Source organism: Bombina bombina, chromosome 3, assembly GCF_027579735.1.
Source record: "Bombina bombina isolate aBomBom1 chromosome 3, aBomBom1.pri, whole genome shotgun sequence".
NCBI classification, from domain to species: Eukaryota; Metazoa; Chordata; class Amphibia; order Anura; family Bombinatoridae; genus Bombina; species Bombina bombina.
Genome location: NC_069501.1, coordinates 569,502,547 through 569,518,624, shown reverse-complemented (window position 1 = coordinate 569,518,624; position 16,078 = coordinate 569,502,547). Strand labels below are relative to the sequence as shown.

Below are 16,078 nucleotides of genomic sequence, written 5' to 3'. Positions count from 1 at the left end.
AAAGACACAGGCCTACCAACAGGACCAGCCAAACTGAGCCCTACCTTTCAAAAAACTAGGAAAGAACTCAAACAAAATGACAAACAGGAGATATCCCCACATGTCTAATGAGGTGCACCATTCGAATTATCAGACTGAAATTCCCCATATCTGTTAACAATAGGGTCATTCAATAAGTGAAAAAGATGTCTAAGCAACACGCTAAGGCACGCAATCCTGCAACGAAAGGCACAACACCCTCGGGAAACTGTAGAGGCCCAACCCAAGGCGGAAGACCCGGGACAATAGGGCACAAGCACAATCTCAAATAAACTTTTGGACTCTGCAGACAGACCATCGCTAACATTATCTGGAAGCGAAAATGGGAACACGCCACCCCGCATGGAGGAACCATAAACTGGGTTACACGCATGAGTAGAAGTATGAATTGGAAGGGAACTCGCCTCTTGGAGGATGGGGCCCCCAGAGACGGATGGCTCAGCAGTCCCCTGATTCCTCGAGCACGAGGAACAAAACTGGTCAACATGTGTTAACGAGGCCAATCCGGAGTCATCACCGGACACAGAATCTGAAATCAAAATAGTCTCGGTATCAGAATCCTCCGTAAATTAATCTGAAACGAGCACAGTCTCAGCATCAGAATCCTCCATAACAGGATAGAGGAAATATCAATATGAACTAAAGTATAAAAACAAAAAACGGCACCCAACACCCACAATGGCTGGGGCACTCACCACCTCCTATGACCAGACCCCTGCGGACTAGAATATCTCCTTCGCCACACGGTCAGGAATGCGGAAAAGGGGAACGGCACGTAATCACGTCCGAACACAAGGTGACCGAACAGTCCAAAAAAGCGCGCCCAACCAAAAGACTGCGTCACTTCCAACCACAAGCCCATAAACCTCACACATAAGCAGGTTGAATCGCATAAACATGATTATAAACCCCCCCTCAGGAGATATTAACCCTCGATTCAAAGATACTAACAGAGACTCACTGAGACCCTTATGTCATATAGTTAGACCCGCAAAAGTGTGTAGCCTCTCGGGAAAACATTCACATTACAGTATATTGACGATAAGGTAAAATGAAACGATCTTACCGGAATCTACGCCATGGAACAGAAACACAGCCTTTCAAGTGTGACGAATAGTGGCATTGCCTCCGCCATTGACTTGAGAGAAGAAAGCAGGCAGTGGAGCGAAGTTCGGCAACGCCGATTGCTTGAAGAGCTGTTAATATGAGTCGGGATGGTTTCGCAGAAAGACTCTTCCTGCATCTCCGGACTCTATCATCCAAGCCCTCACTGAGAGACTGACAGGACTACTTAAAACTCCTGTCCCATGCCGAAGAGTACTACCCTCCATAAGAGACAAAAACAAAATTTCTGACACTTCTCTGCCAACCACCTGGAACGAAAGGCAAAGAATGACTGGTGGGATGAGGGGAGTGGGAGGAGTATTTAAAGGGACACTGTACCCAAAACAATTATTTCGTGATTCAGATTGAGCATGCAATTTTAAGCAACTTTCTAATTTACTCCTATTATCAATTTTTCTTCGTTCTCTTGCTATCATTATTTGAAAAAGAAGGCATCTAAGCTTTTTTTTGGTTTCAGTACTCTGGACAGCAATTTTTTATTGGTGGATGAATTTATCCACCAATCAGCAAGGACAACCCAGGTTGCTCACCAAAAATGGGCCGGCATCTAAACTTACATTCTTGCATTTCAAATAAAGATACCAAGAGGATGAAGAAAATTTGATAATAGGAGTAAATTAGAAAGTTGCTTAAAATTTCATGCTCAATCTGAATCACGAAATAAATATTTTGGGTACAGTGTCCCTTTAAGCCTTTGGCTGGGGTGTCTTTATATTTAAAAGGTAATGTATCACTGCTAATCATCGATCTGTCTGAAGCATTTGATAACATTCACAATGGTCTCTTGCTTCAAGCCCTCAAATCCATTTGCAATAGCCCTCTCATGATTCTCTTCCAACCTGTCTAATGATAACCTTCTCTAGCACATCCTCTGCCTCTTAACCCCATTCTGTTGAGGTACCACAAGGCTCTGTTCTTGGTCCCCTTCTCTTTTCAAACTATACTTCATCCTTAGCTTCCTTAATAAGACCCATGGGTTTCAATATAATTTTGTATGGTAATGACAAAAAAAAAAAAAAAACTACCTTTCCGCACTAGACTAATTACCCTTCCTTGCCATCTCACGCCACTAACTTTATTTCTAATACATTTTATCCAGATGTCCTCTCCCTAATTTAAGCAAAAGCTCTTTAAAACTATTCCAACTAGAAGTATGTAGCTGGAGAAACCAATACCTTAGACTCTTATTGGGAAACGTGGACAGACTGGTTTGCGATCCAGTAAGTTTGGATGGCTTTTCTCCATCCTTAATTCTTGAATGCTGGGAGCTTTGTGAGACATGTGGAGTGTGTGCCCCCCCCGCCCTTTTTTTTTTCCTTCTTCTCTCTCTCCCTCTCTCTTCTTCCTCCTGAAGTCCTCTCCTTCCCCACCCTTCTGTATTTACTGGAAACGGTCACCTCATCCATACATGTTATGCTACTCTTTTTATTTTTTCTTTGAGGGAGATGTTGTCTGTTTAATTTTAATCTGCAGTTTTCTTTGAAAACCAACCTATGGGCTTTGTTGGCCCGCTGTAAACTAGATCCCCTTAACTAGGGCTATTGAGCGCCCTGTTCCCTTCCCTACTTCTCTGACTAGTAAGGCCCCCTACCATGTGATCCTAGGACTTAGGATCTGGACCTATTTTGTTCTTGGGAAACCTTGATCTTGGTTCCCTGTTCGCCCCAGGCCTAGGGTCGAACTATAGATTAAATGTTCTATAGATTAACGGTACGTGAATCTTATGGAGTTATTAAACTGCAATCTGACGTATGTACTTGTCGGACATGTATTATGATGTTATGGTTATTTACTGCTATTGTACTGTGAATTTGTCTTTAATAAAAACAATTTAAAATGCAAAAAAAAAAAAAAAATATTCCCCCTTCTTCAAAACCCCAACCCCTTCACCTTCTATAACGGTTGATAACATGTTACTCCTCAAATACAGTCCAGTCTTTGGCCAATTACTGCCGTTTCCATCTTAAAAAGGTTTCCAAAAGATTTCCTAACACAACACATACCTAACATTTTAATCCATACTCATTATTTCCAGCTTTGACTATTGCAACTTCATCCTCTTTTATCTAATTTACAATTCATAATAAATACCTCTACCAGGAAGATCTTGCTTGCATGTTGCTCATCATGTGCTGCACCTCTCTGCCAATCTCTTCACCAGCTTCCTCTAGGCTCCAGTATTAAACACAAAATTCAGATCCTAACATTGATTTTATCATCCCCTTGAAGCCCCTTAGCATGTAAGCCTACAAGCTCAGCTGTCCTGTGGATCATTTTCATGTGTGGTTATCTACAACAGTTGGTAACTCTTAGCAGGGCCCACTACCAATTTTTTTTTTTTTTTTATAAAATGTTACCTTTGCATATTATACCTATGTTTATATCGCTGTGGTATCCTATTGTTGCTCTACAAGTAAATGATAATAATGCAATTAACTATTATCAACTGCTTGCTTGATTATATTGCCTCTGTAACTCATGAAAACAGGTTAAACACCTAGTTAATCTCAGCTCCCGGGCATTATTGGGACCTAGCTACATACATTTGGTGAGAAAACCTAACTTTAGATATAACTGTTTTAACACTTTACATGGGGTAACAAAAGTATATGCAAGCAACGGTACAGTAAAATAGTTTAATACATTAGAGCATTTTTACATCACTTTAAAAAAGGAGCAGTAGAATCAAAATTAAACTTTCATGATTCAGATAACATTGACATATATTAGAGCCTCTCTCGAGGTAATACATAAACTGCTTGCTATAGGAAAGAAATAGGAACACAGATTCTCCCAGGTGGCTACAGACGTTTACATGTAAGCTGCTATTGCTGAAACCTATCTGAAATGTAAAAGGACCACTAAGTCAAAACACTGCATACAATTTTAAACAAAATTCCAATTCACATCCATTATCTAAATGCGCACTATCTTTTTATATATACACTTTGAGACAACATCTCCTACTGAGATTTGTGATTGGCTGTCACATGATGCAGGGGGAAGGTAAATAAAACTAACTGAAATTTGTCTTTAAAAAAAAATAAAAGAAAAAGAAAAATCTAGTACTCATGTGAATTCAAACTAAATGCTTTTTCATTTTCTATTATGCATTTAGTGATTATGCTGTTCTGTGTTTAGAGGTCCTTTAAATCTGTACACAGATTGACTTTCATTCACTTTTAAAAAGGGAATTAAAAGTCTAAATTAAACTTACATGGATCAGATAGAGCATGCTATTCTAAACAACTTTCAAATATACTATGATTTTATTGGTTTTGCACTCTCTGTATCCTTTGTTGAAAAGCATAAATAGGTACGGTCAGGAACAGCAATACACTACTGGGAGCAAATGTGATATGAGAAATTGGAACGTTGTTTAAAATTGTATGCTCAAACTCACTTATGTCTCTTTAATACCAACAAGAATACTGAGGAGCCAAAAGTAAAACTCAGAGCAGCAATGTTCACTGGATTTGTCAACCCTCTTACACAGGATTCCCTTACCTACAGCATGTTAGAGGAATTGTAACCCCATATGTCTATGGATGACAGCTTCCTGCATAATATATTGCCTATAGAAAGCTGTAGGTTTGCTTGCTGCTTGAACAAAAGCAGTAAAAGTAAGAACAGTTGGATACAAACTGATTGAACAACCACCTTTTCAATGGCAATGCATAATATATATATATATTTGTATTATATATCTTACCTAAAATAAATGGTCCTGCCCGCTTAGCGTTACTTCCAGATATGCTGGTGCACAGAGCCTTTGATCTTGCAGAGGTTTCTCCGGCGTCTCTTTCAGATGCCCTCCTCTTCATCCTTGGCTCTGAAAAAGATAACAGCTTACATCAAGGGAAGGAAAAGACTGCTCCTTCAGTCACAGCTCTTTCCTCATTTCCTCCACCTACTGATTTCAGTCTGTTCTTGAACAGATGCTGCTTCAGCTGCTTTCCCAAGTAACAGCACAGAGTTTCGAGGAAGAGCTTTCTCTTAAAGTGACGAAGAAAACTTATTTTGTAACAAATAAAAATTATTATAACATTTTAATTGAATACAGAATTTCTAAAAAACTTTGAATGTGAAATGGTCATTCAACTGTAGAAGAAAAAAAAAATATTTTTAAACAAATCTTAATATTTTACTAGGTATTTAACCACCTCCAAATACATAGAGTTGTGTGCTTGTGCCAAACCAGAGGATACAGCTGGGGAGCAAATATACGTGTGCATACCTCCCATGTTGACATTTAAGCACTTGTCAGATTTTCAAAAAACATATTATGCTTACCTGATCATTTTCTTTTCTTCAGATGGAAAGAGTCCACAGCTGCATTCATTACTTTTGGGAATTCAGAACCTGGCCACCAGGAGGAGGCAAAGACACCCCATCCAAAGGCTTAAATACCTCCCCCCAGTTCCCTCATCCCCAGTCATTCAGCCGAGGAACAAGGAAGAGTAGAAGAAATATCAGGGTGAAAAGGTGCCAGAAGAATAAAAAAAACAGACCCCCACCAAAAAAAACACGGGCGGGGAGCTGTGGACTTTTTCCATCTGAAGAAAAGAAAATTATCAGGTAAGCATAATTTATGTTTTTCTTCTTAAATGGCTGCATTCATTACTTTTGGGAAAACAATACCCAAGTTATAGAGAACACAATGCAAAAACAAGAGGATACAAAAGGCGGCCCATTCTGAAGGCACCAGGCCTGCAACCCTACCCAGAAAAAAACCCAGGTTCATCCGAAAGCTCAAAGACACTGACCCGCAGATAATCCATAAGCCTAGCTAGAGACCGCAGAATAAACTCGACTGAGCCAACACGCCTCCAGGAGACAGCACCGCCCAGCAGTCGGTCCCCAACAACACACCCCTTACTAGAGAAAGGGAGCAACACTGACAACTACAAAAAAAAACAAAAAAAAACAAGACGACGTGAATAAAAATTAAGGTTTACAGAAAGGCCCATAAATAGGGAGCAACCAGTTCCAAAATAAAAAAAAAGGAACCCCGAGCCCAAGCCAAGCCCACAGAGACCCGAACTGGTCTGAAGATCAAGGCGGGCAACGCCCAGACCCCGGAAGTACAGAAACCACAAAGGTTAAAACCAGGGATCTGAAACCAAGAAGAAAACTTCTCAGAAATACAGTGCAACCACACCCTGAAAGACAACTGAAGACAGAGTCTTCAGGACACAAGATGACTCAAAATACTGGAATATTCAGAGATCAAAACACATGCAGAAGACCCAGATAAACCAACACCTGAGTCAACACCACTGTCATACCAGGATGACTCTAATAGAACACTTGTAAGAAAGGAGAGCAGCTGAAAAAGATAAACCCCAATCATCAGACTGCTAAACATCCACTAAATAGTGGGTACGTCACAGGCTATCTAAAAGCCACCAGACCTACTCAAATATCTGGAACATGGAGAAGCTGGAACCTCAAGGAGGCTCACTGAACCTCAGTGACCCGAGGACGGATAACAGGATTTCAGATCCTGCTCCACACCGGGCTAGCCCAGGCGACCAGCAGGTCTGAAAAAAAGGGGAACAAAAAGGACCCCAATCATCAACCCCTAGGGACGACAGAATGGAGAGGACTCAGCCCCACTAACAGAACTTGGATGCTAACCCAAGAACTCCTCCAAAAGGTACACTCAAAGAGAACCACAAAAGGAGATTAACATAGCAAAATGCAGTAGACCTCAATGAAGACTTAGCATACTGACAGTCTCAACATGGAAATTCCAATCTCCCCAGATGGAACCGAACAATCCCCAGAGGGATAAACTGCTCACCCTAACAGGCTAAAAGCACCTGTCTCAACCTCCTGTACACAAGGCAGGACAACAACCCTCCAGAGAGAGGACCCCACGCTTAAGAAGGATAAACAACCCCCCCATAGGGAAGGGCACAAATAAAACCAGCCCACAAGACATGAGCCATAGACTGATAAAACCAAAGCCGAATGAAAAACATCCAGACGACCTGATGAACACAGAAAGAACTCCCCCCGAAGGGGAGTATACATCGTTCAAAGAAAAGGCAAGCCATAGCAATGTATACGCAAGCGCACAGAAAACCCGGCCAAGCTGCTAGCAGGCTCAACTAGCCAGTCCTGAGGCCATAGCCTATGTTACCTGCAAAAAACTGGATCGCCCCGAACCAGCCACAGGATCATAAGCTTCCAGACATCCAGAAAAATCCCAAACAAAACTAAAAGGCCCGAGCCCCAGAATTGTTAAAAACAAACAAACGCCCCAAGGAACACGAATACCCAGACTGAAAAAAAAATCTGACAGGGGATAACCGGACTAACCCAGAAACAGGGTCAAAACGCACTCATAAATCTCAACCCCAAAGGAAGAGAACCCCCCTTACAGAAGTCCAACACCCCACAAAAGAGCTAGGGCACAACAGAGGTGTGCCAAGACTCCAGACACCAAGGTAGAATATCAAGGACGAGTAGCACAAAGACTAGTCTCCATATCTCCTCAGAGTACATAACCAAAGGATCACACCCAGGAAAAGAAAGCAGAGCATCTCAAACTCCCGGTAGAGAAAAAACACTAAGAGAAGCTTGGGGAAGGAGAACACCCAGCCTAACATCCCTGATAGGGAGACAACCAACTCCCGAAAGCAGAAAAAGCCCCACAGACCTCCTTAAAGAGAGTATAATCAGCATATGGCTCTTTCGCAAACCACAAGGCTACCTTGTATCACCCATAAGGCGGCCAAACCGCTAAGGGAACGGACAGTCCAGAAATCCCGAAGGAAGATAACCTCAAAAGGAACAAGTCCAGGAAAAGGAATTTCCAAGGAGCCCTTGAAGGCAAGACCGCCAGGAACCGGCGGCAAGGAGGCCATAAGCCCTCCAAACTTAAAACATATGGGGGGAGGAAACACTCTAAGTCCAGATTAAATAACGGAAACAACCGAGTGTGTCGCAGCGGAACCTTGCCGAGTCCCAGTGGACCAGCTAGAAAGGCTAGATTAAAGGACTGAACCAATCCTCCATGCCTCGCAGGCCCTCAGGTCCTTTCAAATGCTTAGCTGAACTTGCAAAAGAAAAACAAGGAAAAACACAAATAATAATGTGAAACACTCGGCGCCCCAACCGGACCAGCCAGGTAGAACAGGCACCACATGCCTGAGATAGGCCGCAAGACAGAAGGGTCCTAACCCACTCAGGACCAGCCTGAAACTCAGGTTCGATACTGTCAAGGCTGCAGATAGGCATCCCCAGAGATGGAGAATAAACATCCGACAAACATAGGACTAACATGTCCACACACACACCAACAAACTTCTGTAGAAGTAAACTGAGCTATCAAATCGCGAGTGTCGATTCCAGAAAAATTCCCAATGGAAATACATAAACATGAGCTCAAATAAACAAACAATCATCCTAACCGGATTAAAATAAAAATAGTGCAACCCATAGGTTATCGCCCAAGAAGGACACACCCATAGGACCGGGATCCTGTTCTCTCCCAGCTCAGGACTGGAAAGGATACTCAATAAACAAGGCTATAGAAAGATTAAGTCATCCTCATATAGCCGATGCTGCAAGCGGCTCAAAATAGAAGACTAAGGATGGGATCCTCCAACAACGCCAGAATGTGCCTCAAAAGAACACGAAGGCGCGCCAGTCTAACGAAAGGCACAGCATACCTTCGACGGAGCAGAAGATGACCCCGACCCGAAGGTTGACCCCCTTAAGCCTCAGGGATAGTCGTTCTCCCAGAGAGCCGAGCAGGCCATCCCATGCCTGAAGAGCCCCGGTCAACAGAACACGTACAATATTGCAAAGCACACTTCTGGCAGTTGCAAATGCGCCAGAATAATGGACATGCGAAAACTTGCCATGACCTCCGGGGGGGGGGGGGACAAGCCACCTTCCAGAGAAGGATAAGCAAAATCTGGATTACCTGCATGTGTAGTAAGCTTTGGAGGTAGGGAACTCGCCACTCAGGGGAACGGACCCCCCCCAGAGACGGATTGGCTCAGCGGCCCCTTGATTCCCCGATCCCGAGGAATTGAGCACTCTAAGACAGCATTCAGAGATGTTAGTCTCCACAATATAAGAATCTTCCATAACTGGGATACTGAATACAAAAAAACAGACCAAATAATAAAACTATAAACGCCATCCGACACCCACAATGGCTGGGGCACTCACCCCCTCATAGGTCCCAGACACCAGTGGACCAGAAATTTTCCGTCGCAACACTGTCATGAATGCGGAAAAACAGAATTTATGCTTACCTGATAAATTACTTTCTCCAACGGTGTGTCCGGTCCACGGCGTCATCCTTACTTGTGGGATATTCTCTTCCCCAACAGGAAATGGCAAAGAGCCCAGCAAAGCTGGTCACATGATCCCTCCTAGGCTCCGCCTTCCCCAGTCATTCGACCGACGTAAAGGAGGAATATGCATAGGAGAAATCATATGATACCGTGGTGACTGTAGTTAGAGAAAATAATTCATCAGACCTGATTAAAAAACCAGGGCGGGCCGTGGACCGGACACACCGTTGGAGAAAGTAATTTATCAGGTAAGCATAAATTCTGTTTTCTCCAACATAGGTGTGTCCGGTCCACGGCGTCATCCTTACTTGTGGGAACCAATACCAAAGCTTTAGGACACGGATGATGGGAGGGAGCAAATCAGGTCACCTAGATGGAAGGCACCACGGTTTGCAAAACCTTTCTCCCAAAAATAGCCTCAGAAGAAGCAAAAGTATCAAATTTGTAAAATTTGGTAAAAGTGTGCAGTGAAGACCAAGTTGCTGCCTTACATATCTGCTCAACAGAAGCCTCGTTCTTGAAGGCCCATGTGGAAGCCACGGCCCTAGTGGAGTGAGCTGTGATTCTTTCAGGAGGCTGCCGTCCGGCAGTCTCATAAGCCAATCGGATGATGCTTTTAAGCCAAAAAGAGAGAGAGGTAGAAGTTGCTTTTTGACCTCTCCTTTTACCAGAATAAACAACAAACAAGGAAGAAGTTTGTCTGAAATCCTTTGTAGCCTCTAAATAGAATTTTAGAGCACGAACTACATCCAAATTGTGTAACAAACGTTCCTTCTTTGAAACTGGATTCGGACACAAAGAAGGCACGACTATCTCCTGGTTAATATTTTTGTTAGAAACAACTTTCGGAAGAAAACCAGGTTTAGTACGCAAAACCACCTTATCTGCATGGAACACCAGATAAGGAGGAGAACACTGCAGAGCAGATAACTCTGAAACTCTTCTAGCAGAAGAAATTGCAACCAAAAACAAAACTTTCCAAGATAATAACTTGATATCAACGGAATGTAGGGGTTCAAACGGAACCCCCTGAAGAACTGAAAGAACTAAATTGAGACTCCAAGGAGGAGTCAAAGGTTTGTAAACAGGCTTGATTCTAACCAGAGCCTGAACAAAAGCTTGAACATCTGGCACAGCCGCCAGCTTTTTGTGAAGTAAAACAGATAAAGCAGAAATCTGTCCCTTCAAAGAACTTGCAGATAATCCTTTCTCCAAACCTTCTTGAAGAAAGGATAGAATCTTAGGAATTTTTATCTTGTTCCATGGGAATCCTTTAGATTCACACCAACAGATATATTTTTTCCATATTTTATGGTAGATTTTTCTAGTTACAGGCTTTCTAGCCTGAACAAGAGTATCAATGACAGAATCTGAGAACCCTCGCTTTGCTAAAATCAAGCGTTCAATCTCCAAGCAGTCAGTTGGAGTGAGGCCAGATTCGGATGTTCGAACGGACCTTGAACAAGAAGGTCCTGTCTCAAAGGTAGCTTCCATGGTGGAGCCGATGACATATTCACCAGATCTGCATACCAAGTCCTGCGTGGCCACGCAGGAGCTATCAAGATCACCGATACCCTCTCCTGTTTGATCCTGGCTACCAGCCTGGGAATGAGAGGAAACGGTGGGAACACATAAGCTAGGTTGAAGCTCCAAGGTGCTACTAGTGCATCCACTAGAGTCGCCTTGGGATCCCTGGATCTGGACCCGTAGCAAGGAACCTTGAAGTTCTGACGAGACGCCATCAGATCCATGTCTGGAATGCCCCACAATTGAATTATTTGGGCAAAGATTTCCGGATGGAGTTCCCACTCCCCCGGATGGAATGTCTGACGACTCAGAAAATCCGCTTCCCAATTTTCCACTCCTGGGATGTGGATTGCAGACAAGTGGCAGGAGTGAGTCTCCGCCCATTGAATTATTTTGGTCACTTCTTCCATCGCCAGGGAACTCCTTGTCCCCCCCTGATGGTTGATATACGCAACAGTCGTCATGTTGTCTGATTGAAACCTTATGAATTTGGCCTTTGCTAGCTGAGGCCAAGCCTTGAGAGCATTGAATATCGCTCTCAGTTCCAGAATATTTATCGGGAGAAGAGATTCTTCCCGAGACCAAAGACCCTGAGCTTTCAGGGGTTCCCAGACCGCGCCCCAGCCCACCAGACTGGCGTCGGTCGTGACAATGACCCACTCTGGTCTGCGGAAGCTCATCCCTTGTGACAGGTTGTCCAGGGTCAGCCACCAACGGAGTGAATCTCTGGTCCTCTGATCTACTTGTATCGTCGGAGACAAGTCTGTATAATCCCCATTCCACAGACTGAGCATGCACAGTTGTAATGGTCTTAGATGAATTCGCGCAAAAGGAACTATGTCCATTGCCGCGACCATCAAACCTATTACTTCCATGCACTGCGCTATGGAAGGAAGAAGAACAGAATGAAGTACTTGACAAGAGCTTAGAAGTTTTGATTTTCTGGTCTCTGTCAGAAAAATCCTCATTTCTACGGAGTCTATTATTGTTCCCAAGAAGGGAACTCTTGTTGACGGGGATAGAGAACTTTTTTCTACGTTCACTTTCCACCCGTGAGATCTGAGAAAGGCCAGGACAATGTCCGTATGAGCCTTTGCTTGTGGCAGAGACGACGCTTGAATCAGTATGTCGTCCAAGTAAGGTACTACTGCAATGCCCCTTGGTCTTAGCACCGCTAGAAGGGACCCTAGTACCTTTGTGAAAATTCTTGGAGCAGTGGCTAATCCGAATGGAAGTGCCACAAACTGGTAATGCTTGTCCAGAAAGGCGAACCTTAGGAACCGATGATGTTCCTTGTGGATAGGAATATGTAGATACGCATGCTTTAAATCCACTGTGGTCATGAATTGACCTTCCTGGATGGTAGGAAGAATTGTCCGAATGGTTTCCATTTTGAACGATGGAACCTTGAGAAATTTGTTTAGGATCTTGAGATCTAAGATTGGTCTGAATGTTCCCTCTTTTTTGGGAACTATGAACAGATTGGAGTAGAATCCCATCCCTTGTTCTCTTAATGGAACAGGATGAATCACTCCCATTTTTAACAGGTCTTCTACACAATGTAAGAATGCCTGTCTTTTTATGTGGTCTGAAGACAATTGAGACCTGTGGAACCTTCCCCTTGGGGGTAGCTCCTTGAATTCCAGAAGATAACCTTGGGAGACTATTTCTAGCGCCCAAGGATCCAGAACATCTCTTGCCCAAGCCTGAGCGAAGAGAGAAAGTCTGCCCCCCACCAGATCCGGTCCCGGATCGGGGGCCAACATCTCATGCTGTCTTGGTAGCAGTGGCAGGTTTCTTGGCCTGCTTACCTTTGTTCCAGCCTTGCATTGGCCTCCAGGCTGGCTTGGCTTGAGAAGTATTACCCTCTTGCTTAGAGGATGTAGAACTTGAGGCTGGTCCGTTTCTGCGAAAGGGACGAAAATTTGGTTTATTTTTAGCCTTAAAAGACCTATCCTGAGGAAGGGCGTGGCCCTTACCCCCAGTGATATCTGAAATAATCTCTTTCAAGTCAGGGCCAAACAGCATTTTCCCCTTGAAAGGTATGTTAAGCAATTTGTTCTTGGAGGACGCATCCGCTGACCAAGACTTTAGCCAAAGCGCTCTGCGCGCCACAATAGCAAACCCTGAATTTTTCGCCGCTAATCTAGCTAATTGCAAAGTGGCGTCTAAAGTAAAAGAGTTAGCCAATTTAAGAGCGTGAACTCTGTCCATAATCTCCTCATAAGAAGAATCTTTATCGAGCGACTTTTCTAGTTCATCGAACCAGAAACACGCTGCTGTAGTGACAGGAACAATGCATGAAATTGGTTGTAGAAGGTAACCTTGCTGAACAAACATCTTTTTAAGCAAACCCTCTAATTTTTTTATCCATAGGATCTTTGAAAGCACAACTATCTTCTATAGGGATAGTAGTGCGTTTGTTTAGAGTAGAAACCGCCCCCTCGACCTTGGGGACTGTCTGCCATAAGTCCTTTCTGGGGTCGACCATAGGAAACAATTTCTTAAATATAGGGGGAGGGACAAAAGGTATGCCGGGCCTTTCCCATTCTTTGTTTACAATGTCCGCCACCCGCTTGGGTATAGGAAAAGCTTCGGGGGGCCCCGGGACCTCTAGGAACTTGTCCATCTTACATAATTTCTCTGGAATGACCAAACTGTCACAATCATCCAGAGTAGACAACACCTCCTTAAGCAGAGCGCGGAGATGTTCCAATTTAAATTTGAATGTAATCACATCAGGTTCAGCTTGTTGAGAAATTTTCCCTGAATCTGAAATTTCTCCCTCAGACAAAACCTCCCTGGCCCCCTCAGACTGGTGTAGGGGCAAGTCAGAACCATTATCATCAGCGTCCTCATGCTCTTCAGTATTTTCTAAAACAGAGCAGTCGCGCTTTCGCTGATAAGTGGGCATTTTGGCTAAAATGTTTTTGATAGAATTATCCATTACAGCCGTTAATTGTTGCATAGTAAGGAGTATTGGCGCACTAGATGTACTAGGGGCCTCCTGTGTGGGCAAGACTGGCGTAGACGAAGGAGGGGATGATGCAGTACCATGCTTACTCCCCTCACTTGAGGAATCATCTTGGGCATCATTTTCTCTAAATTGTTTGTCACATACATCACATCTATTTAAATGAGAAGGAACCTTGGCTTCCTCACATACAGAACATAGTCTGATAGTTCAGACATGTTAAACAGGCATAAACTTGATAAAGTACAAAAAACGTTTTAAAATAAAACCGTTACTGTCACTTTAAATTTTAAACTGAACACACTTTATTACTGAATATGTGAAAAAGTATGAAGGAATTGTTCAAAATTCACCACAATTTCACCACAGTGTCTTAAAGCCTTAAAAGTATTGCACACCAAATTTGAAAGCTTTAACTCTTAAAATAACGGAACCGGAGCCGTATTTATATTTAACCCCTATACAGTCCCTGGTATCTGCTTTGCTGAGACCCAACCAAGCCCAGAGGGGAATACGATACCAAATGACGCCTTCAGTAAGCTTTTTCTATGTATCTGAGCTCCTCACACATGCATCTGCATGCCTTGCTTCCCAAAAACAACTGCGCATTAGTGGCGCGAAAATGAGGCTCTGCCTATGATTAGAGAAGGCCCCCAGTGAAAAAGGTGTCCAATACAGTGCCTGCCGTTTCTTTAACATAATTCCCAAGAATAAAATAACTCCTCAAAGCTATAAACTATTAAAAATGCTTATAAATCAATCGTTTTAGCCCAGAAAAATGTCTACCAGTCTTTAAGCCCTTGTGAAGCCCTTTATTCTTATTTAATAAAAATGGCTTACCGGATCCCATAGGGAAAATGACAGCTTCCAGCATTACCAAGTCTTGTTAGAAATGTGTCATACCTCAAGCAGCAAAAGTCTGCTCACTGTTTCCCCCAACTGAAGTTAATTCCTCTCAACAGTCCTGTGTGGAAACAGCCATCGATTTTAGTAACGGTTGCTAAAATCATTTTCCTCTTACAAACAGAAATCTTCATCTCTTTTCTGTTTCAGAGTAAATAGTACATACCAGCACTATTTTAAAATAAACTCTTGATTGAAGAATAAAAACTCTGAGCCATCTCCGTGGAGATGTTGCCTGTGCAACGGCAAAGAGAATGACTGGGGAAAGCGGAGCCTAGGAGGGATCATGTGACCAGCTTTGCTGGGCTCTTTGCCATTTCCTGTTGGGGAAGAGAATATCCCACAAGTAAGGATGACGCCGTGGACCGGACACACCTATGTTGGAGAAAGGAGTCTCAAAACGTGACCACGCCCGGTCACCAAGTGCACTGTGCGGTCCAAAAAGCATGCTCAACCGGAAAGGCCGCGTCACTTCTAAAGGCCATTATGCTCCATAGCCAAGAGCCTAAGTAACCCTACACACAAGCAGGTTGAATCACAAACATGATTAAAAAAAACCCTGTTCAATTACCCCCATCATGAGATATTAACCCTTGATTCCAAGATACAAAAAGGAGCCTCACTGAGACCCTGAGTTATAGTTAGTCCTGCAAGGTGGTAGCCTCTCAGGAAAACATTTGTAATACAGACAATCATAACGAAAAGTAAAATGAAACGATCTTGCCGGAATCTACGCCGTGGAACAGGAACACGGCCCTTCAAGTGTGACAGATAGGAGCACTGCCTCTGCCATGGACTTGAGTGAAGAAAGCAGGCGGTTATATGAGTCGGGATGGTTTTGCAGAAAGATTCTTCCTGCACCTCCGGACTCTTACTTTCACCAAGGCTCTCACTGAGAGGCTGACAGGACTACTTAAAACTCCAGTGCCATGCTGAAGAGTACTACCCTCCATAAGAGACTATTGAAAACTTCTGACACTTCTCTGCCAACCTCCTGGGACGAAAGGCAAAGAATGACTGGAGGATGAGGGAAGTGGGAGAGGTATTTAAGCCTTTGGCTGGGGTGTCTTTGCCTCCTCCTGGTGGCCAGGTTCTGAATTCCCAAAAGTAATGAATGCAGCTGTGGACTCTTTCCATTTATGAAGAAAATAATCCATTCTCAGCCCTAAGCATTTAGATTATGTGCATAAAC

The 16,078-nt window shown here is 43.4% G+C and overlaps 1 protein-coding gene across 1 annotated transcript in view; it reads right to left on the bottom strand.

The window, feature by feature from the left end:
- Positions 1–16,078, bottom strand: part of STK40 (serine/threonine kinase 40) — a 130,149-nt gene that overhangs the window by 89,868 nt on the left and 24,203 nt on the right. The window contains exon 2 of the mRNA XM_053705375.1: positions 4,877–4,996. Within this exon, the coding sequence (XP_053561350.1) occupies positions 4,877–4,988 (112 nt within the window). The 5' untranslated portion in view covers positions 4,989–4,996. The remainder of the gene's footprint in view (positions 1–4,876; positions 4,997–16,078) is intronic.